Here is a 22,682-nt window from a genome sequence, read left to right as displayed (position 1 = left end):
GTGTACATTTCTGTGCCCATGTATATGTGCATTTTTGTGCACACACATGTATTTTTGTGCATGCCTCTGCTTTTATGCCCATGTGAGTGTGTATTTTTGTGCACACACGTGTTTTTGTGCATTCCTCTGCTTTTATGCACATGTGAGTGTGGATTTTTGTGCACACATGGGTTTTTGTGCACACCCCCCCTTTCTGGAGCACGGATATCCGTGCAGACACACGTGTGTGTTATCCCGTGCATTTTTACACGTGCATCACCCCAACAAGACAGAGGGCTGCATGATCCCCCTCCCCACTATTTTTTTGCCCCCATTTAACCATATTAATTTTAAACACTGGGCGGGGAGTGTGCTGCTGCCTTCGCACCACGGAGCGTCACCCAGCGCCAAACCAAACCATCACCCTGTTTTAAAGCTTCCGACCTTGCACCCAGCCAGAGGGAGGCCAGGAGAAACCTCCAGCCCCTTTTTTATTTCAAACTCGGGCCGAGGGCGGCTGCCGCCACCAAAGGCACTTTTGCAGGGACGGGGAGTGGGGTTGGAGGAGGAAGAGGAGGAACGTCGGTGCTGGGGCCGCGTCAAGGCACCATGTGCCACCATTTGAAGGCGAAGGGCTTCCGGCGGACGTTGGTGCCACAGTGGACCTCGCCGGAGAGGACGTGGTAGGAGAAATAGTCGTCGATGAAGGTGCAGGTGAGGCCCAGGGGCTCCAGCAGCGCCCGCACCCGCTCCTCCAGGCAGCACTGCCCACCCACCCGCGGTCCGAAGGGTTTGGGGATGCCCAAGTGTCTGCCCAGCACCAGCATGTTCACCTGCAGCACGAGGGTGGGGGTGAGGGTGCAAATCCCACCCTAAATTCACAGCCAAGGGTCAGGGGAAAGCAGGAGGGTGGTGGGTGTTACCATGTCGGGGAAGAAGGCTTCGGCACCAGTGGCCACGTCGCCACGGAAGAGCTGCGGGATGTCGAGGATGTCCGGCTCCGTCAGTCCCAGCATCCGCTTCAGGATGTCCCTGTTCCAGCTGATGCAGCTCTGATGGGAGGGAGGGGAGGGGGTCAGCGAGGGGAGGGAAGAGAGGAGGGATGGTATAGAGGGAGGGATGGACAGACACAGGACAAATGGATGGACAGAGGGAGGGAGGGATGGAGTGATGGGTGGCCAGATGGGATGGACAGAGGCACAGATGGGTGGAGAGGTGGACAGATAGAGACATAGAGAGATGGATGGACAGAGGGACGGGTCAATTGATGGAGGGACAAAGGGACGGAGAGAAGGGACAGAGAGAAAGAGGAATGGGTAGGTGGATGGATGGACAGATAGACAGAAGGACAGGTGGACAGATGGAGGCATAAGCCATTCCTCACCTGGACGTAATTATTGAATTTCCGCAGGGTTTCGTTCGCCAGAATCTCGTTTATCGTCGGCTTGGGCACCTTCTCCAGACCTGCAGCACAAATAACCAGGCAGGAATTCTTCACCCAAAACATTTGGGACGAGAATCCGGCTCTGAGCCAGGGGCTCCCCCATTTCAGAAGACAGCGGCAGTGAGATCCCACCCCGGGAAATCAAATCTATGCGGCTTTTTAATTAATTCTGCCGATTTCTGCCCCACGTCCTTGCTGCTGGCAGCGCTTCCCAGCCGTTAGCTGGGTTTCACGGTGCCGTGCGTTCCCCCACCCCGTTACATTTTGCAGGAAAAAGGGAAAACCAACTCATTGAACCCCGTTTTTCATCCTTCCCCCTACCCTGGAACATCGCCGCCTCGCCGAACCCCTCCTCCTGCTTCTCCTTGAGGAGCTGGTAGCAGGCGCTGGGGCTGGCCAGGAGCAACCGAAAACCCTGGGAAGGGAGAAGGGAATGATTTTTTTGGGGGGTAGTGGGGGTTATAAAGGTGGCACCCCACTTTTTCCACCCCACAGGACTCGTTACCTTCCGATCGGGCGCGGGGACGAAGCTGAGAAATTCATCTACGTGGCCGACGTGGAGCCAGTCCGAAAACAGCTCCACAGGCGCCTGCACTTGTTGGGCAACGAGAAAATCCTTGACAGATTTTGCCATCCGTCGGCCGCCGAATCTGGGGGGGCACAAGGGGGTTGCTGTCATTTCGGGGTGCCCAAGGTGATGCTCTGCTTGCAACCGACCTCGAACGGTGCATAAAAATTTTTTTTTTTTGATTATTTTTGGTTTTCTCTCCAAGCTTGCATCTCACCTGGGGAAGCTGCTGCCGATCAGGATGCGGCCCAAGGGATACTCTTTGCCCTGCACTGTCACGGGGGGGCTCACCTCCAAATTCCCAAAGGAATCGAGGCTGGAAGCACCCTCCGGCGCTTGCCGGGCCACGTAACCGAAATCAGGGCCCTGGACAGGGGAAAAAAAGGTGATAACGGTTCAAAGACGATAATGGTTAAAAAAAAGAGTTATAAGAACCCAAAATGCAGCACTCCCAAACCAACCCTCATGCTGGCTCTTCCCTTCCCAAAAATGCAAGAAAAAGCCTAGATTTATTCTGGTTTTTTATGGGTTTGCAAAGCTTTATGCCTTGCTGGGGGATGGAGGAGGAAAAGGTCGGGTACCAGGATGCTCTTGACGGGGAAATCCTTGAGCCCCCGGTCGCGGGGCGAGTCGAAGACAACGGGGAAGGTCTTGTGGGGGGCTTGCACATAGCCGAATTCAACCTCGTCCTGGAGAAGAGATGGAGAAGATGGAAGCCCACTTGGAGCTGCTGCAGCAAGGATGGGGTTGGGCATCATCCTGCCCCCACCTGGATCCAGCGGTCCAGGCGGTTCTCCGGCAGCGGGCAGACGGTGAGCGGGCACTTGGCTTTCTCAGCCAACGCGCCCACGGCAGCCACGAAATCCTCATTATCGTCCACACTTGAAAGAAAAATAGGATATTGGGGCTGATCCAGCACCGGGCAGGATGCGGCCGCTCACCCAGCACCCACCTGCAGACAAAGACCTCCAGCGGTGCCAAAGTGTTGGGAGTCATGATCCACGGAGCCACGCGGAAAACCACCGTGTCGGTGAAAATCGGTGTCTCCAGTAAACCCTGGGGTGGGGAGGGGACAGCGTTTGGATTCAGCTGCCCCTCGTTACGGCTCACCCCAGAACCCCCCAGCCCCGTGCCTGGTACCTTCTCAGGGCTCTCCAGCAGCGTGACATGGAAAGCCACCAGCCCCGAAAAGCCGGCATCGGGGAAGGCGAGTCCTTCCACGTAGAAGACGCTCTCCTCTTGATGCCGGCTGGGTTTGACGGCGTAGACGAGCTTCGAGCCCCCCAGCACGTGCTTGTACTCCTCCAGCGCAACGCTGTCTGCGGGCACAAGCCCCTTTAATCAACCCACCCCTCTTCTGCACCGTTTCAGCTCTGTATTTTTTGCTAAAACCTTGCAAAAAAGGCATATTTAATCCCGTGGAGCATGCACGGGGCAGGGGGGAGCAAAATCACCCGGTGCATCAGGTAAAAACCCCGCCGTTGGGATGTAGGTTGCATGCTGCAGAAGCGGTATCCGCTCTGCTGTGAGCATTTTGCTTGAACCTCGATAATTTGGGGTGTCTGTGTGTGTCCCCCCACCCCAAAATCCCAGTGCTGGGCACTCACTGCCACCGTAGAAAACGCCGACTTTATCTGCGTCGCCAAAGTCCACGTGGAGGAGGAGGCGGTGGCCGGTGAAGATGGTGCGGGGACCTCGGGTCCTCAGCACCATCTGTGACATGTCCTTCAGGTCTAGGGTGGGAAAGGAGCATCAGGAAGGAAAATCTGGGGGAAAAATATAGGAAAATGAGAGTTTCTTGTGTGGGATGTGCCAGTACCAGCGTAGGAGCGGATGGTGGTGTCGTCGTTATCCAGCGTTTTGGCTTCGGGGTCGTCGCGGTCGCAGTTCACCAGCAGGATGGCTCCGTGTCCATCAGGACCCCACGTCCATGTTGCCTGGGGTGGGCAGTAAAACAAGGCTGGTGACAGCCAACCATCAGCCCCCGCCACTCCACGGTGGTCCCAGGGGACTCCCACCCCCCGTTATACCTTGTCCAGCAGCGTCCTGCTCACCGCTCCGCTGCGGCTGGTGTCAGCATCCAGCGAGACCTCTGCAGGGAGAAGGATGCTGGGGGGAGGGGGGCCATCCCTACCAGCACCACAATTTGGGGGTGTCCCCCCCCTCCACTTACCCACGCAGGTGAGGTACAGCATGGCTCTGCCCACAGGTACCCCGCCGGCCTCCCCGAAATAAGAAATCCTGACCTGCAACAAGGAGAGGGCGTTCACCGGCGTGCAAAGAAGGGCCAGATCCTGCTGACGTGCCAGCACCCACCTTTTCATCACCCACGTCCTTGCTGAGAGCATCCATGGCCAACAGCACCTCGGCGCCGGCGGCCAGGGGCCAGCGGCACACGCTGGAGGGCAACTTGACGCTCTGCGTCTCGTGCACCACGTAGAGCTTCACGCCCGGCGTCCCTTGCACGTGGAAGGTGACGGCATCTTTGGGTGCAGATCTGGAGGGTGCAGGGGGGGGAAAAAGCCCAGTGAGAGCCCTGGGTTTGGGGCATTGCTGGAATAATATAGCGTGCGGCCACCCGCAGGTGATGCAAATCCTGCCACGTGCAAGAAGTCTTGCAATACGCAAGGAATCCCGCGAGGTGCATCGGCAACAAGTCGTGCAAAAGGCAGCGAAGCCTGCAAAACGTGACTGCAACAAGTCCTGCAAGATGCAATTGCAGTAAATCCTGCAAAATGCAATGAATCCTGCAACATGCAACTGCAACCAGTAGTTTAATAGGCAACAAGTTCTGCAAAAGGCAATTGCCACAAGTCCTTCGATCCGCAAGGAATCCTGCAAAGCGCGATTATAACAAATCCCACGAAAGGCAATTGCGACGAATCCCGCAAAAGCCGATTACAACAAATCCTGCCAGAGGCAACGAATCCTGCACAAGGCAATGAATCCTGCAAAAGGCAACGGCAATAAATCTCACAATGTTCATTGCAACAAATCCTGCAACAGGCACTGAGTTTTGCAGCATTCCGTTGCATCAAACGATGCAAAATGCAACAAATCCTGCGATATTAATTGCAGTAAACCCCAAACGCGCACCGAATTTTGCAATATTCAATCGCAACGAACCCGGCAAAAAAACACAAGCCCTGCAACGTGCAATGGCAACAAATCCCGCAAATAAATTCCTGCAAAACGCAATTGCAATGAATCCTGCGATATCCCATCGCAGCAAAACCCCGGAATGGGTGTGTGGGGTGTATTTTGGCATGAGGCTGCCCAAATATTTGCATTTCACCCAGAGGCGGCGAGCCCTGACCAGTTGCATCCCCTTAAGAGCGAAGCGAAGGCGCGACGGTCGGGCGACGGGGCAGGCTGCGGCTCGTGGTGCTCTGCCTGGGTGCGAGAAGCCACGGGCGATGGGCCAAGGAGCACAAATCCTGACCCTCAAGGGGGGAAACATGGTGCCATCCCCAGGGTGGAGGGGAAAAAAAAAACAAAACACCACCCCGGGGCCACGGGGAGAGGATGGGATGCGGTCGGCAGTGATGGTGCAGTGGGTTTGGATGCATTAAGGAAAATAAAACCCCCTGAATCGCAGCTGGAGCTGGGCTTTAAGGAAGCAAAAAGCAAAACGTGCTGCTGAAAAGCACTTGAACTTGGGCTGGGGCCAGCGGAGCAGCCGGTGCCGGGAGGTGACGCCCCGGCCAGCAGCGCTGCCGCGGTTTCGCTCTCCCCGTTCCTTCGAAATATTTCCGTTTTGCTGGGAGGACGCAGCAGCCCCTGGCTGGGATGTGGAACTCAGCTCGGCGCATCGCTTAAAGCTCCCGGCGTGGGGGGCTTATTCCATCCCCAAAAACCTGCAAAATCCCTCGTGGAGGGGTCCCGGCCCGGTTGCAGCATCACGATTTGGAGCATCCCCTGGGAAAAGCATCCCCGAGCAGCGGCATCGCCCCCCCACCCCACCCCCCGAGCTATTCCATTAATTAATTAATGGAATAAAAGCCAAAAAAAGACTAAAATAAAGCAGATTGATTCCCCCCCACCCCGCCCCGCAGCGTCGCAGTCACTTACCCGCAGACGTCCAGGGAGAGCTCGGTGCCCAGCACGCAGACGGTGCTGGTGGGGCGCTGGGTGGAGAGCTGGACGCGGCGCTGCTGGGCCATGCCGGTGGGCCCCCGAGGCACCCTTGGGTGCTGCGATGGGTGGCGCGAGGGGATTTATAAAGCCTGACTGCTGGGAGGGGATTAAGCAAAGCCCAGTTTAATCCCACCTCCGGGCTGGGTGCGCACGGTGCCCGACCGGGCTTCCAGGCGATGGAGCATGAATCAGCGGTGGGGGGGGAAGCACCCCGAGACACCCACGAGTTGTTGGTGGTTTTTTTTTTTTCTTTTTAAGAAGCTCAGGGTGGTTTTCTCCCCTCTTAGACGCCGATGTGACCGGTCGCCCTTAAACCCACGCTGTAAAATATTCAGCATGACACCAGAGCCGAGCTGGGGACGTGCCAACGCCGGGCTCCGCGGGGTTTTATTTCTCCTCCTAAAGGGTTTTTTATTTGCCCAGCTGGCAAAAAATTGGCTTTAATTCTTATTTTGAGGAGTGGGGTGGGAGGGGGTTGGAGGTGCAAGTCGGGTGCTCGCCCCATCCCCTGGGTGCTGCATGGGTCAGGGGGTCGGTATGTCACCTGTGGTGGGGAGAGCAGAGCCCGCCGCTGCTTTAATCGTCTTTGTTTTAATTAAATCCTCGTCCCGGCGTGGGAGAGCCCTTTGCCGTTGCAGCTGTCCCCCCACCAACTCCCTGCAGGGTCACGCGCCGCTGGAATTTAATATCGCTCCTGGGGGCCGGAAAAACTCAGCAGAGCTGTAACTGCGAGGGGAAAAAGGGAGTTCTGGGGTTAGAAATCATCTTTTTTGGTAAAAAAAAGGGGTGCCAAGAGGGATGCAGGACCCTTTTGGGGAGCAGCCGCCTCGATTTTCCAGCACCACTTGCAAACGCAGCGTCGCAGCTTTCACACCTCGAAAGTCCCGCTAGAAAAGCGAATTGCCCAAAAAAAGTGGGTTTAGTCCCATAATAGCTCCCGGGGCTGCACAGGGCTGAGCGACGCCTGGGGCAGGGACCGGTTTCGGTTCCTGGTGCCAGTTCCTGCTGGGCGAGGGCAGGAGAGCCGGGCAGGGGTGCCAGGTCGGTATGGGGAAATGCCGCGCTTTGTTTGCCGTGAAAAGAGGGAGAAAAGCAGCAGCCGGAGCAGCTGCAAAGGGCAAAGGAAATTTACTCCTTGGGGAAGGTGTAAAATGATTTGCATGAGGACAGGGCTCTGCCTCCACGCCGTGCCGGGCCGATGAGCCGGTTCTCATCAGCAGGAGGTGGGATTTTGGCTGATAGAGGGAATTTTGGAGGGGGAATTATTAGCTACAAACCTGGGATAATGGATATAAGACCCTTTAGCAGTGGGATGGGGCCTCAAAGCACGCCTTGTGTGCACCACACTCTCCCAGAGACACCCTGACTTGTCCCCGACGCCATAAAACCACCGTTCCCATAACAAACCATGTGCTCAAAAAAAAAAAAAAAAAAAGGTTTCAAGTGATGTTTTCAACCTAAAAGATGAGGAAGAAAGGCCGGGAGACGGGGAAGAGCTGCGCCCTCAGCGTTAATGCAGCTTTATTGGCAAATCCCTTGGGTTTGATGCATCTTCTGATGCACCAAATGCACCTTCATCCTCCGGTTGCAAGGACCCAAGCCCGTCCCCGGGTGCTTTCAAGGCACCATGTGCCACCATTTGAAGGTGAAGGGCTTCCGGCGGACGTTGGTGCCACAGTGGACGTCACCGAAGAGGGCATGGTAGGAGAAATAGTCGTTGATGAAGGTGCAGGTGAGGCCCAGGGGCTCCAGCAGCGCCCGCACCCGCTCCTCCAGGCAGCACTGCCCACCCACCCGCGGTCCGAAGGGTTTGGGGATGCCCAAGTGTCTGCCCAGCACCAGCATGTTCACCTGCAGCCGGATCAAAAAAATGAGTGTTTTCCACCCAAAAGAGGTGTTTGCATCAGGTGTGGATGAAAAAAGAAGGGTAGGAAGGGGAGGAGGTGCCGGAGGTCTCACCATGTTTGGGAAGAGGGCGTCGGCGCGGGAGCTTTTCAGGATGAAGAGCTGGGGGATGTCAATGATGTCCTGCTCGTTCAGGCCGAGCTCCTGCTTCAGGAGGTCACGGTTCCAGTCGATGCAGCGCTGCGGAGAGAGGGGACCTGATATTGCCACCCCAGGCCACCCCGGACCCCCACATCCCATGCACGGACCCCTGTGTGCCCCGTTGCATCCTGCTCAGATCCTCACCTGCTCCACCGCATCCTGCCCCGATCCTCACCCACTCCGTTGCTGCACGTCATCCCATCCCCAACCCAAGCAACCTCTTTCCTTTGGTTTTGACACCTCTGCAGTCATCTCCCAGCAGGACAACAGGCTGGGGTGACCCAGCACCCAAGGGTGCTAGGTCTTTCATGGCTGCTCTTCTTGCCTGTCTGTTTTCACACTGCATGGTGCAACTCATGCCATGGTTTCTTGCTCTTCCCCAGGATCTGTGGCTGCCCCATCCCTGGCAGTGTTCAAGGCCAGGTCGGATGAGGCTTTGAGCAACCTGGTGTAGTGGAGGGTGTCCCTGCCCATGGCAGGGGGGTTGGAACTAGATGATCTTGAAGCTCTCTTCCAACTCAAACCATTCTAGGATTCGCTCTCTAAAAATGCTCCCTGTACCCAGAAATCACCCGGCAGCGACACGCAAGCAAGGAGAGCAAGTCCACCCAAACCCATGGCTGCAAAGACCCACCTGCACGTGCCTGTTGTCGTTCTTCAACGACTCGTCTGCGAGGATCTCATCGATGCTTAAACTCTCGGTGCCCTTCAGCCCTGCGTGAGGACAGGAGCAGAGCAGTAAGGGACACCAGCAAGGGATGCCGGTGGTCCCCACCACGCTGCAGAGATGCCCTCGCCCACTCTCTTACCGACGAGCTGCGTAGCTTCACCATGGCCCTGCCTCTGCTTCTCCTTGAAGAGCTGGTAGCAGGCGTTGGGGCTGGCCAAGAGAAGCCGGAAACCCTGCAGGAGAGAGCCAGGGAGTCATGCTTTACTGGTGTGGTGGGATATTTTATCCTGCTGTCCTGAGAGACACCATGCTGACTCCAAACCCAGCCCCAGGCATCACAAGGCACGTGGGATGCCACCATCATAGGGTGCTACCCAGGGACTTGCGGTTTTCCAGAAATCCACCTCAAAAGAAGGTGCATTACCCAGCCCCTGTGGAGATGACGAGAAATCCCAAAAAGGGCTTTTTTTTTTTAGCATTTGCAGAAGACACCCTGTGCAGGAGCAGGGATGGCTCCAGGGATCGGTACCTTCCTGTCGTAAGTGGGGACGAAGGTGAGGAATTCATCCACGTGGCCCACGGTCAGCCACTCCGAGTAAACCTCCACCGGCGCCTGCACTTTCTGGGCGTAAAGAAAATCCCTGACCACCTTGGACATCCGCCGGCCGGAGGCCCTGGGGAGCAGGAGAAGGAGAAAGTAGGTGACCATCACACCCCTCCCCAAGATTCACCCCCATCCTTCCCCCAAACTTTAATTTCCCCCGTCCTTGTGAATCTTAAATCCCTCCTTACGCAGCGCTTTGTGCGGGGGTGAAGTTTTCTTAGACAGACAGCAGCAGGCTGGGAAAACATTAATTAAACTTTTGGTAATAAGGGATAATTATGGTCCCGGTGAGGCTGGGAAAAGGCCATTTATCCGCTGCCAGAACCGAAGCAACCCCCCAGCTTGCAGCGGGGCTGGCGTCGGAGCATCCCGTTTGTTATTCCGGATCAAGCCCCATCTAGATTCGTCCCAGTTGTTATTTTTCCAGGAAAAACACAACAAATCTCCTTTGTGGAGGATTTTTCAGGGCGCTGTTGTTCCCGCGGGGCTGCCTAGCACCGCCTGCCTGGAGCCAAACAGTTTCCAGTTATTCAGGATTTTACCCTTTCCTGGATTCCCCTGCTTTTCCTTTCAACAGAGTGGTGGGAAAAATAGCCTGGATGCTTACGGCGCTGTAGGATGGGAGCAAAAGCCCCAATGGTTTTGGGAGGGGGTAAAAAAAATAGGAGTAGTGGCAGGATTTTGTAAGGGATAAAGGAATAATGATGCAGTCGGGCACATTAAATCTGGGATTTGATGAGAACTGGCTCCAAATTTCCATTTTGACGAGAACTGGCCCCAAATTCCTGCTCCAAAGGGTGCAACTCTTTCTCATGCAAGGATTTGCGGTGCTTCCCCACATCCCGGAGGGAAGGCTCGAGCCCCTCCTGCATCTCACCAAGGCAGGGTGCTGCCGATCAGGATCCGGCCCAGGGGATACTCCTTCCCTCGCACCGTCACCGGTGGGCTGACGTCCAGGTTGCCGAAGGAGTCGAGGCTGGTGACGCCTTTCCCGGGGGGCTCACGGGTCACATAGCCAAAATCGGGGCCCTGGGGAAGAGGGAAATGGTGACAGGGACCCTGGGGTGGGGGATTTTGTGGGGAAAAAGGGGGGGGGCTGGCAACGCAATGACACACCAGGATCTTTTTAAAAGCAAAATCCTTCAAGCCTCTGTTTCTGGGCGAGTCAAAGACGACAGGGAAGGTCTTGTGTGGTGCTTCCACGTAGCCGAACTCCAGCTCGTCCTGTTATGGGAAGAAGAAGAGGAGGAGGAAGATGTGGAAGGCTCCTGGCAGGGTGATAGTCATCCTTCATGAAGCATGCAGTGAGGATGGAGCGGGAAATGGGGCAAACCTGGCAAAGCTCACGTTTTGCCCTTAGGCCCAAGGGAGGCAGCTGCTTTGCTCTCCTGGGAGGTGACACCCCACCCAGAACAGGTCACCCCTGTGGTCACACGTGGCCACAACAGGCAGGGAAGTGGGGCAGGGACAGCAGGGCTTGGGCACACTGCGGGGAGCACGTGGCACATCCAGCTGGCACACACCATGTCCTCCTGGCGACGCTGTGAGGTCCCTCTTGCAATGAGGTCCTTCTTGCAAAGCCTCACGAGGTCCCTGTTGCAGTGGGGTCCCTCTTGCAATGCCCCATTGGGTCCCTCTTGCAATGGGGTCCTCTCTTGTGATGGAGTCCCTCATGCAATGTCCCATAGGGTTCCTCTTGCAACACCCCATGGAGTCCCCTCTTGCAACATCAGGGTCCCTGGGCAACATCCCTGTCTGTGCTGGTGGCCATCACCAGCAGCGTTTCCTTCTGCTTTACTTCACAGTTGCCTGGTTCACCTCTTAGCATCTAGATGCTTCCACAAGCAACTCAGCTAGTCCCTCCCAGAGGTGCCAGCACCAGGGGTGACACCTTACATGCCCCAGGAGCCTGTACGGGACCAAAAGAGCCACGTATTACAAGCATCGATTGATGACCTGGATCCAGCGGTCGCTCCGGGTGTCCACTTCCGAGCAGATAGTCAGTTTGCAGTTGGCTTTCTTCAGCAGGACCTGGAGCCCTTCCAGAAAGACTTCATTGGAGCCTGAGCCACACTGGATGCTGGAGGGAGAGGAAGGAGTGAAGGCTGAAAAGGGGGAAATCACAATAACCTCCCCCAACCCCAACTGTGCAGCCCATTCCTCATTCCTAAACGCGTTGGGCAATAGTCCTGCATGAGGTTAGACCCTGGAGAAGGTCCTCCAGCCTTTCTCCTTGGGGTTGCAATGAGTACAGCAATGCCAGCATGCTCCCTGTCCAAATATTGCCTCCAGTATAGCAGACATAACGCCTGGCTCACCCTATAGCCACTACATAGCAAAGAGGGGTCGAAAACTCCTCCTTGGAGAGTTCCCCAAAGCAGGAGAGAAATGGGGTGATGTCCTTCCTACCTGCAGACAAAAACCTCCACAGGCTGCTGGGTGTTGGGCGTCATTATCCAGGGTGCCACGCGGAATACCACCGTATCCGTGAAAATCGGGGTGCCCGGCGAACTCTGTGAGGGGTGAAAACGGTGGAGAGCAGCGGTTGAAAAACCCACCGTTGAGGGATTTTGCAGAGGACGGGGCAAACCTCACGTACCTTATGGGGGGCCTCCAGCAAGCTGGCGCTGAAGGAAACCAGCCCAGAGAAGCCCGCGTCGGGGAAAGACAACCCTTCAACGTAGAAGGTGTTTTCTCCGCTGCTGACAGGGTCCAGCACGTAGGAGAGCTTATCCGGCCCCAACACGGGTTTGTAGTAGGGGCGTGAGTCACTCCCTGGAGAAACACCGAAATACCCAACCCAAGATGAGGTGACCAACCTGTCCACCGAGCTGGAAGGAGGCACCAGCGAGGAGGGTGCTGATACCAGCGTGGTTTTTAGAGGAGTGGGCGTGCCTCCTCTTCTCTGAGGAAGACACTTGATCTTCCTCCTACAAAGAGGACTCTATACCCTCAGGTCCAATCCTTTCAAGGTGCACGGCTCGAGTTAAGCATCTAATGATACATTCAGGTTCCCTGACCTGATTTTTCAGCAGGGAGCTGCTGGGGATCTCGCTGCCGGGGTGTTCAAAGGCAAAAGGCGCTGCCCGACGAGATGGGCTGCTTTGGCAGTTGGGCCATCACCCAGGCCAAAAAGGTGCCGGGAGCCAAGCAGGGGTTATCGGCCCCGTGAGAATGTCAAAATTTCAGCAACCTCGTTGAGAAAAGCCTTTTTTTAAAAAATCCTTTTTTCCTTGATTTTTTTTTTTTTTTCCCATATAAACTCATCTTCTACAACAGCAGAGGAGCTTTGAGGACAAATGAGTGTTTCCAGCAATCCGAGGTGCCCAGCCCTTAGCCACTGTGAGCAAAAAATTCAGGGTTTGCCCACCTCGGGGTCACATACAGATCTCTAGGAAGGAAGAAATACTCACGGATAGCATGGAAAACTCGCACTTTATCCGCATCCGACTCGGGGACGTGCAGGACCACCTGGTACTCAGCAAAGATAGCACTGGGACCTTGAGTCCTCAGCAGCATGATGGACATGTCCTGAAGGTCTGCGGGGGGGCAGACAAAGACAGAGAGAGGGGATGTGGAGAGAGGAGATGGACGTGTTGCAAGTGGGAAACACCCCAGTGAGACCTTTAGGGTCTCCTCGCGCTGCGGATGACACCCTACCTGCAGGGGTCCGTATGTCCACCTGACCGCTGTCCATCCCCTGTGCACCGGGGCTGTCCCGGTCGCAGTTGACCAGCAGCACTGCGCCTTGCCCATCCGGACCCCACGTCCACTCGGCCTGGAGGAGAAGTACCCAAAGGGGATGGGAACAAGATTTCCCCCATCCCAGTCTCCTCCCAGACCAGGTAAAACCCCACAGCCACGACCACACTTGGAGGACAACCCACAACATGCAGTCAAGGCTGGTGGAGACACAGCAGCAATGCTCTCAAGCCACTAGATTTCCTAACCTCAGCTTCTAGCAGGACCAGCAGAAGACTATTTTAAACAGATCTTATCTTCTAACAAGCCAGAAAGTACCTGCCAGGCCTCATCTGAACAACGCTACGCTGTTTCTAGAAACACATCTCATCTCGAAGTACAATTTGTGCTGCAGCGAATTACCCAGGCGTAAGTGCTTGGCCATATGCAGATTTGTTGCCAAAGGGGTAAATCTCTTGCTGTTTGCTAAACTCTCAACTGACTCATTTAGTGGCATGTTTCAAGTCCAAAAAAGAGGGAAAAAAAAACCAACCAGAGTGTTTTCTCCTATGTGATCCTCTGGGCTGGACTGGAAAGGTAGATTTTGGCACAGAATAAGGAAATAAAGTCTTCTCCACCTCAATTAGTAGGTTGAGAATTTGCCAGGTTTTTTGCCCTAATTCAGACACCAGCGACGCCAGCCAAGTCCCTCTCCCTCCTGGAGATTTTCAGGGAAGAGACTGCAAACAGGTACACCCTGCATTGACCTTCCATACGTTGCCTACAGCAAAGCTTCTCATTACCTTGTCCTTCCCTTTGCTCTTCACTCTGCCATTACGGTTCAAGTCCACGTCCAGGGATAAATCTGAAACATCAAGAGAGAAGGAAACCGCTGCTGGCAGGGGAACAAGCTCTCAGTGGCATTTTGGGCTCATCCTTGGCACTAGCCATGAGTCATCTAACATCAGCCTCACCTTCATGCCCCAAAGCTGCTCCAGACCCAACATCCCCAACAAAATGCTGCTAGAAAAGCCAGCCTGATGGCTTTTTCATGGCTTTCCTCCTTCGGTCTCCAGCTATCTTCTCCCACCTTGGCTCCCTCACCAGGGACGTACCCACTTCATGGCATATTTTGTGTCTTCACCGGTTTCACATTGACTGTAGCGTTTTTGATGAAGGCGAAACACGGTGGAGGCACAAAAGTGTTTTTGTCATGGATGAGTGGACACCTAAATAATTACTAGGCTTGATGCAACGTTTGAGAAGGGCTTTCCCTTACACAGCTCTTCTTGGCCCAAATCTTTGCAAAAGGCCTCATCTAAACCCTACCTAAATCTGTATTAAGCCTGTCTTAATACAGAAACTCCTCTGGATCGGATATACGGCGTGTGGAAAACACAGGCACTGAAACAGAGAATGTCCTCCTCGATGCAGAGAAGAGGACATGGAGAAGCTGGAAATAAAGATCTAAATCTAAGCAAGTGAAGAGCATTTGTAAGGCAAAAGCCCTGCTGACAGCACTGGCCTCAGATAGCTCCAGCATAGTCCATCAGCCATGGATTGTGGGAAATCAACAATCTCTTCAGGGGCAATTTCGGGAGGCATATGCATGTCTTAAGGACACAGGTCCAACTGTCCTGTGAACACTTTAGAAAATCCCAAATTTAGGGTAATTAATCCATCCAAGTGGAAGGCTCTGCATCCAGACTGGTTGTCTAGACTCCCTTTGTAGTCAGCAGAGGAAAATAGGCATTTCAAGGGAATGATTCATCTCATCCTAAACTTCTAAAATAGGTCAGGCAACTACACTTTGGTGCCCATTCCTCTCCACTAGCTGCAACGGACATCAAGGAGGAGGACACCGGCCAAAGTCGGGTGAGATGGTCTCCTTTGGATCCTCTTCTGCCAACGCAATGATCTTGGCAAGCAGAGGAGGATGCTTGGTGCGTGCGTTGGGTGGGGACGCAGCCCAGCCTGTGTCTTTTTTGCACCATATAAGGCAGCATAATAACATTTTAATTATTTCCCTCTTGCTTGTCAGCATCAGTCAACACCCAAACCTTCATTGCACATAGCAGATGGGCAGCCTGTGCCCCCCACTTAACTCCTGCCCATTAACCCAACTACATCTTGGCATCAGAAAGGGTTGGCCGGGTTTGAACAAGCGTTGCTGTAACACCTACCTACGCAGGTGAGATACAACCAAGCCACCGAAAGCTCGTTGCCTTCCAGTCCGTAGTACGAAATCTTAACCTGCGAAGACAGTACCAGATCATGACCCAAATTCTGCGTCCCGGCTTGCTGAGTAGGTCTTTCCACTCATTGGGTTGGCCAAGCAACGCTATACAACAAGCTCTTGGAGGGTTCATCCAAGCCATTCTCCATTAATCATACTTCAGCCGAAATATTTCTGCCTGCTTCGACGCAAAAACAAGCATGAAAAAAGCCAAGCTTGGAGTATTTCTGCTGCCTGGCATGGAGTTCCTGACACCAGCTTTTGCAACCACTGCTATCTTATACTTAGGGCACGAAACATGATCTCCTTCTCCTTTCTGGTTTCATTTTTTGTACACAATAATTACACAATTCCTTTTAAGTTTGAGTTTTCTCCATGGAAATGAACCCAGTGTCAGCACTGCCTAGAAATGCTTGAGCCTGCCCATAATCCTCCCTTCTTTCCTGGAAAATGACTTATTTTTCCAGTTTTGGTGCATAAAAAGCAACTAACCTTATTGTCATTGACGGTCCTGCTGGTGACATCAATGGTCACTACAACCTCTATATCAAGATCCATGGGCCATCTGGAGTTACTCATGGGTCTTGTCATGGGGCTGTGGATGACGTGGACCGTAACCGCGGAGGTGGCATGGACATCAAATGACGTGGCACCTTTAGGGATAGATCTGAAACAAAGAACAGCATAGACCAAGTTGTCCCTCCTGTTCTCCTCTATGGAACCAAATACTTGAACCTGGAATTAAAATCCAGCCATAACTGGGTGGAAAGGACTCAGAAACCATCTTTGGGCGACAAAGGACGTCATCTGAATTTTATGCGTATTACCTCTGTGGTGGTGTTGAGCAAGCAGAGCTGCTAATGGAGCAGCGTGTGTGGTTACGACTAGATGGCAAATCGCTGAAGTTTGGGCATCCAACCTCATTCCACAACATCGAGAAAACCCCCAATTCAGCATCACAGGACAAAACCCCAACAAAGAGCCAGGACAATTTTTGACGTCAATCTTTTTGACGTCAGCCACCCAGGGAGATGGTTATCATGGGACCATACCCTGAACCTGAGAGATGCCCAAACCGGAGCGGAGTCTGAATCCGAGCATGGAGAACCTGCACCCCACCTGCATGACATCCTTTGCCTTTGAAGTGCTGCCTACCCGATCATTACAGCTCCAGCACCTCCATCCCAGGAGCACAAGTGCTCTGACCTGTCTGCCGTTGGGAGCCAGCCTCCCCAGCCACACGTGAAAAGGGACAGGATGGCAAATTTTAACAGCGAGAACAACAACAACAAAAAAAAATAAACACAGAAGAGATTTATTCCTGGTGTAGCTCTTGGCATGACATCCCTGGTGCCTGCAGTGGCTTGTAAAGAGAGATTAAAGCATCATCTCGCTTGTCACTCCTCAAATTTAACATCATGCAAAGTCATAAATCCACCTGCACGCTGTTGCAGGCCGTGGCTTCTCAAATTTGGGTCCATTTGCCCTCATTTTACAGCCTTCACGCATCAGCATCGCCACCAGATTCCCACCGCACTCCATTTTCTGCCCCAAAACAGCCCAAACCACAGTCAAAGTTTGATGCATCCATCACTAAGTTCTCCCCAGCCAGTGCTCTCCAGGAACAAAGTGATCCCATTTTTTTATCTGAAAGAGCATCTGCCATCTGCTTTTTCAGACGAAAGCTCAAATATGCTACCAAGGAGCCAAATCAGCCCATTTTTGGAGCTCACTCTCCATGTTTAAACGGGACTGAGCTTGCTTTGAGTCCAAATTCAGGAAAAACAAATGGTAGATAATAGGTTTTATATATTTCCATCTGGCTGAGAGGAAAAATAATACTCTTTTAAGGCAGCTAAAGCTCAATCCCAAGCCCTTCCAGGGGGGACGACAGCACATCCTGGCCTGGCTCCAACACACAACCCCAATAATTGCCCCGGATGCGATGCCGACTGGCTTGTCCTGTAGTCTCTGTCATTATCAACGTGATTTATTAAATAATGACAGCGTTAACAGCAGGGTAAATACAGCCTCCTATCTGGCTAATAAAAGCAACCCCCAAATTTAATGCCGGAAAAATCTCTTTTTGTGAAATCGCCCGTGCAAACCTGCTGGTGGATTTTTTCTGCCTGAGCCACACATTTTATTCTTTCCCCCTTTTTAGCTCCGGCCGAGTTGCTCGTCTTGAATTGCTCTTGCCCAATGTTTTCACAGCCAGAAATAGACCCCGCTTGGCCGGGTGTGCATGGGCTTTGCCTGCAAATCGTCACGGTTCAGCTACGCTTCGACACCTCGCGTTTTTGCCGGAGCCAACGTCCCTCCTTTGGGTGCAGCTCCCCACGGGACATCAGCCCCTAAAACAGACCCAGCGGGACGTGTTCCCCGTGCACCGAACGAGCTTGTCAAATCCTTGGATGAACTCATGATGTGGGCTCAAAATGAGTCCCGATTTTCCCTCCAGCACCCATTTCTCCTCCAAACAAAGAGCAAAACCACTGTTGCGCACCCCCAAAACCCATCAGCCCTATGGAAAACGACGGGGACACCCCAATCCCAAGCCTTACCCGTGCGTATCGAGGAAGACCTCAGTACCCAACACGCAGACGCCGTAGCTGGCGTGGCTGGTGGACATCTGCACGACGTGACGTTGGGGCATGATGTGCCGGGGACGACGGTCACATGTGAAAGAAGCTGCTGCCAGACTCTGCAGGTAAACCAGCACGACTGGATTAAAAGGCAGAGGAATTTAACTCCTCCTTCCCTCGATGACGGGGTTTAGCCAGGGGACCCTGCCGTCTCCACCTCCACCACCCAGCAAGCTGCCGCCCCATTCGGGGAGATGGAGGCGATAAGGCAGCCCCCGGGGGAGAACGGGCGGCTCCGGGGAGGGAATATGGGGTCGAGGGGCAGGATGGGGTGGGCAACACTCAGCCCTGCCCCGGGATGCTCGGCAGCGAGCTCTTTCGGGGTTTATTCTCCCCTTTTTTCGTCCCTTATAGCTCCATATAAGGACTCCAAAGCTTAATGCATTAAACATTTTAACTCCTCCTGTTGCGCAACGTGGTTGTTTAGGGTTATTACAATACGTGGTATCATTCAAATAAAGCATTTTCTTTAAAAAAGACCCGAATTTTCCATCTAGCCTCTCCATAGGTGACTCACGGCCTCGGCTACCCCATTAGGGCAATGCCCGAATAAAGCCTAACAAAAGGAAATGTTTGTTCACGTCGGTCCTTCCCATCATAACAACTCCCGAGGAGCGCGACGGGTAGAAACGAGTGCAGGGAAAACTGGTTATTTGGCAGGCAGGGAAGGGAAAAAAAAAAAAACACACACCAACCCGAAACAACAACAAAACAACAAGAAGCTTTCAATGGAAATTAAAAGTTCTGGGTGTTTTGCTTGGACCTCGGGTTTCGGTGGATTTGGGGTTTTTTAGGCACGCAGCAAAGCTCCCACGGGAAACATCGCCGTCGCTGGAAGATGTCATCTACCGGAGATAGCCATCTCTCTCCGGGCCATCCCAGGAGGCTTTGCCTGCCTGCGAGGAGGGAAAGCAGGTGAGATTAACCTTGCTGAAGCCAGGAAGGAGGTCTCCACCACGCTCAGGGATAGAGGCGGTAGCTAAGATGGAGGAAAAAGGCAGCGCCGGGACGGAGAGCACGCCGCTGGCCCCGTTGCCATAAGGTTTATCCTCATAGCAACGGGGCCATGGGGTGACGTGGTCCCCGTTCCCACAGGGAGTTTGCGATGCAATGGGCAGGAGAGGGCTGGAGCCAAGAGAAACCCGGTTTTGCGAGTGGCAGGACCCCTCGCAAAGCCAAAAAGGTCAAAGCAAGCTCGGTGGAGCTAGAAGGACCGGTCCCCACCACTGCACCGAGCCGCACGTCCTCAGCCGGAGCAGCAGTGACCTGCGCACACCTTCCCCTGCAAGATCAAACCAGCTACTTTAAACATCTCCCAGCCAGTCTACATTAAAGGGCTCCTTCCCACTTTAATTGCAGGAGGGAACAAAAAAACCCAACAGCACCATGTCTCGTACGTGAGCACGGCTTTAATAAGATCATGGGAGCCTGCCAGGATGGCCAAGATGCTCGAGTGGGGAATGCCAGTGGCATTTCCCGGCTCTCCAGGACCTCACCTCACTTGAGATTTTAGATAAATCCCCATTTCCCAAAACCCAGGATGAGCCAGATTCCTGATGTTCATGGATTTGTGGATTTTGTTGGTTCTCAAACCCTTCTGGGGGAGCACGAGCCTTCACACATTCCTAACACCCTTCGAGCTGGGGCAAACAGAGCCAACACGGCAGGCAAGGAGCTCGCTCCAACCTCCGAGGAGTCTTGGCCATAGCAGCATCTCTACAGAAAGGAGCTGCGAGTTGGATTTCCCACTTGCAGCTGCTGGTCGCACTGGTTTGAACTGGGCACGGTGCTGAGCTTGCCACCTGCTGTGATTTTAGCATCGCATCCTGCTCGGCTGGTTTGAGGCCTGTGCTGGACAGAGAACACACCTTAATCCCCACGGGGTCAGGCTGGTGTGGTCTGTAATCTGGAGGGAGGAGGAGGATGGTGGTTTCAGGCTCTCAGAGAGGGTTGAGGACTTCAGCAGAGGGTTTGGGAGGATGTGCTTCTCCAAAGCCACCCCAGATCACACCCATCCAGAAAGGAGGGAGACACGGTGCTAAATCCTCGTCTTCGTTTTGGGTTTGGGGTGGTTATTTTTGCCGGTGAGTTTAGTCACGGCGCATTTTGAGCCGTCACAGTCACTGCGGATGCTCGCTCAAACCCAAAACACCTCGTCTTTGTTGGGTGGTACCTACACTCACCTCTTCTTCCTCCTCCACCTGCTATTAGCACCGACATGTCCGTGCACAGGGAGAATGAGGATTTTAAGTCAATTGGCCCATTCAGAGCTGAGTGTTTCTCCCTAATAACACCTTGTCCCGAGAAATTAGGACTAAGGAGGACTAAAAGACGCCATTAAGATCCCTGGTACACAATGGATGGGATCCCACCTCTCCATCAGATGGAGTGAGCTCAGTCAGCCTGTTTTTTTGGGGCTCACTTCATCTTTTTCCCAATTTCAGCCTGTTTCTAGCCATGACGGAGCAAGACCTGACACCACTGTGCTCCCCCCAGGAACCCCACTAATACCCCAGACGCCCTCGAGGTGTTTCTTCTCACCCATCCTGCACCACCACTCTGTCAAGGAAAGTTTGACAATCTCCTTAAGCCGATAATTACATCTTATTTATTACTCTGCATGTGTAATTGCAGGCAGGAACTTTTAAGAGCCATGTCAGCCTAATTACTTACAACAGGGCAAAGCATCAAACCAGTTACCAAGTCCCGCTTGAGTCTCCATTAGAGTTTTGGGTTTTTTTTAGGTGTGTAGCTGTAACTGCAGGGCAGGAGCATCCCAGGGAGGCACCAAGGCCCCTCTTGAGGACCTGCCTTCCCCATTCCAGTCGGAAGCCAGGAAAAAAGGGTGGAAGGCCAGTTTGGACCAGCAAAAAAATGCTTTAAAGATGGTAAAACTCAGAGGTTGGTGCCAGTAAAACATCCTGGCTTTGCAATCACTTTCTCCTAGGTGAGAAAACACCAAAAATTCCCCTCCATCCTTTCTTCTCCCCAAAATAAAGGCATCTGCCAGCTGGGAGACTTCACATCTGGCAATCCAATAGCAAAGCACCCCACCAAACTGCTTTTTGCCCCCAGGGCTGGAGCCACGCACGCACCCCACACTCTCCCCAGCTTTGCATTAAATTCGCGGCCCTATAAATATCCCCATCACTGGGAAAGCAATAAAGCCACGAGTGGGCTGAGCTTCACCCAAGCTCCTTCATCCTCACCGGTGGGCTGGTTTCGCCTCCTCAAAGCTGCCTGCCTCTTCCAAAACAAAGGCAGCACGGGCAGGAATGGGCAGTGCCTCGTGGTTCGATTGGGACAAGCACCTGTTTGCACCTCCTAAAGGCGAAAGGTCAGCTTGAAAGGATGCCGCAAAGGAGGAACGTTTCCCTCCTACTCTTTGCAATAAGGCACGTGCCTGCAAGAAGGGAGCCGCAAAATGACCCCGAAACCCCTCACTGAGCACCCACAGAACCTAAAACCTCCTCGCACCCACCGGCTCAGTCCTCCTCAGGGCAGAGATGCTGGCACCAGGCACATGAAAACCCTCAGGATTCAGCTCGCCAGGGTTGTTTGCAAGCTCCAGCGCTGGGATCTGTTCCCAGCTCCTTGAAATTAGGGCAGGCAGAGATCCATCGGTGGTGCGGAAGTTTATGCAGAGCAGCTCCTAATCTGGCAGATCTGATTTCTAAAAAAAAAAAACAACACACAAACGGGAACTCCTCTGACAAGACTGACTATAGCCATGAAACCACGAGCCTCCAGACACCTACACGTGTGTGTGTGTATATCTATCTATATATACGTCCTGCGATGATATATATGTACCTATATATACATCCTGTGATGATTTACCATGTCTGATCTCTCACCTGATAGCACAGAGCAGAGCCTGCATCACGAACAGTCTTCCACCTCCTGAAAAATCCCATTCTTGCAGCATAAACCAGTTTCTTTAGCAAAGAAACTGGTTCTATTCTTTTGCAAAGACCCCAAGAAGCTTTGAAAGACCCCCCCCCCCAATGCTTTTCAAGACCCCAGAAAGGTTACAAAGACCCTGCATGGCTTTGCAAAGGTTTGTAAAGTCTCCAGGAAGCTTGCAAAGAACCCAGAAGGCTTGCAAAGACTTCAAGAAGCTTTGAAAGACCCCAAAAAGCTTGCAAAGACTTGAAGAAGCTTTGAAAGACCCTGCACAGCTTGCAAAGACCAAACCTGGTTTCCAAAAACACCAGGAAGCTCGCAAAGACCTCATCCTTCTTCCATGCCAACGCCTCAAAGACAAGGACCGGTGCAGCGGTGGGGAATTGGGTTTTGCCAGCCCCTTGGGCAACCAGGGCTACCCAAAAAAAAAACCCTTTTGGGACTATTCCAAAATCCCCACAGCCACCAGGATTTCAATCCCCTATTTTCTAGTGGGACACCTGTTTCTAAGAGGCCACAGGTTTCCTTCTGCCTGGCAAGTGCTGGGGGCTTTTACAATGCCAGCACCATCACACCAGCCGGACCAGGGGCGATACAAATACTTCTATATTTATATATAGATGTATAAAACAAACCCATGACCAGCTAGAAACGCTCCTGCTGATTTTAAAAATCACAAGTGATGTTGTGACCTTGGGATCTTTCTGTAAGATTAGAAGGATTTGGAGTATTTTTGAAGAAAAAAAAAAAAAGATATAAACAGCAT

General features: G+C 53.3%; 2 protein-coding genes across 5 annotated transcripts; both read right to left on the bottom strand.

Moving 5' to 3' along the window:
- Positions 1-578: 578 nt before the first annotated feature.
- On the bottom strand, positions 579-6,154 carry LOC104384232 (protein-arginine deiminase type-1-like). 3 transcript variants are annotated; one of them, XM_086625584.1, is made up of 16 exons: positions 6,063-6,154; positions 4,308-4,488; positions 4,165-4,237; positions 4,022-4,083; positions 3,811-3,928; positions 3,599-3,724; positions 3,132-3,310; positions 2,944-3,047; positions 2,761-2,872; positions 2,573-2,680; positions 2,209-2,357; positions 1,929-2,073; positions 1,744-1,838; positions 1,364-1,457; positions 903-1,031; positions 579-812 (listed from the first exon to the last, which is right to left on the bottom strand). In XM_086625584.1, exons 1-16 carry the CDS (start codon positions 6,152-6,154, stop codon positions 579-581), a joined length of 2,001 nt encoding a protein of 666 aa, XP_086481710.1. The 3 variants fall into 3 exon arrangements, with proteins under 3 accessions (XP_086481710.1, XP_086481711.1, XP_086481709.1); XM_086625585.1 differs by having other exon boundaries at positions 1,364-1,443; positions 1,745-1,838; XM_086625583.1 differs by having other exon boundaries at positions 1,364-1,443; positions 1,745-1,838; positions 2,944-3,310.
- Positions 6,155-7,745: 1,591 nt separating this feature from the next.
- On the bottom strand, positions 7,746-18,021 carry LOC104369623 (protein-arginine deiminase type-1). 2 transcript variants are annotated; one of them, XM_086625576.1, is made up of 16 exons: positions 17,930-18,021; positions 15,858-16,032; positions 15,313-15,382; positions 13,933-13,994; positions 13,109-13,226; positions 12,862-12,987; positions 12,048-12,223; positions 11,858-11,961; positions 11,405-11,528; positions 10,565-10,672; positions 10,326-10,477; positions 9,374-9,518; positions 8,976-9,077; positions 8,809-8,880; positions 8,088-8,213; positions 7,746-7,979 (listed from the first exon to the last, which is right to left on the bottom strand). In XM_086625576.1, exons 1-16 carry the CDS (start codon positions 18,019-18,021, stop codon positions 7,746-7,748), a joined length of 1,986 nt encoding a protein of 661 aa, XP_086481702.1. The 2 variants fall into 2 exon arrangements, with proteins under 2 accessions (XP_086481702.1, XP_086481701.1); XM_086625575.1 differs by having other exon boundaries at positions 8,809-8,888; positions 8,984-9,077.
- Between the last annotated feature and the right edge of the window lie 4,661 nt (positions 18,022-22,682).

Source organism: Tauraco erythrolophus, chromosome 23, assembly GCF_009769465.1.
Source record: "Tauraco erythrolophus isolate bTauEry1 chromosome 23, bTauEry1.pri, whole genome shotgun sequence".
Classification (NCBI taxonomy): Eukaryota; Metazoa; Chordata; class Aves; order Musophagiformes; family Musophagidae; genus Tauraco; species Tauraco erythrolophus.
The sequence above is the reverse complement of the archived record's forward strand: the minus strand, read 5'-3'. Positions and strand labels throughout refer to the sequence as shown.

Excerpts from the sequence above, each read along its gene's own strand:
- LOC104384232 (XM_086625583.1), bottom strand. The coding sequence starts at position 6,154 with ATGGCCCAGCAGCGCCGCGTCCAGCTCTCCACCCAGCGCCCCACCAGC. Across the intron at positions 4,084-4,164 it reads GCTGTACCTCACCTGCGTGG|AGGTCTCGCTGGATGCTGAC; the intron begins GTAAGTGGAGGG and ends TTCTCCCTGCAG. Across the intron at positions 2,873-2,943 it reads CTGGAGGTCTTTGTCTGCAG|TGTGGACGATAATGAGGATT; the intron begins GTGGGTGCTGGG and ends TTTTCTTTCAAG.
- LOC104369623 (XM_086625576.1), bottom strand. The coding sequence starts at position 18,021 with ATGCCCCAACGTCACGTCGTGCAGATGTCCACCAGCCACGCCAGCTAC. Across the intron at positions 12,224-12,861 it reads GCGAGTTTTCCATGCTATCC|GGAGTGACTCACGCCCCTAC; the intron begins GTGAGTATTTCT and ends GTGTTTCTCCAG. Across the intron at positions 8,881-8,975 it reads CGCAGCTCGTCGGTAAGAGA|GGCACCGAGAGTTTAAGCAT; the intron begins GTGGGCGAGGGC and ends GCAGGGCTGAAG.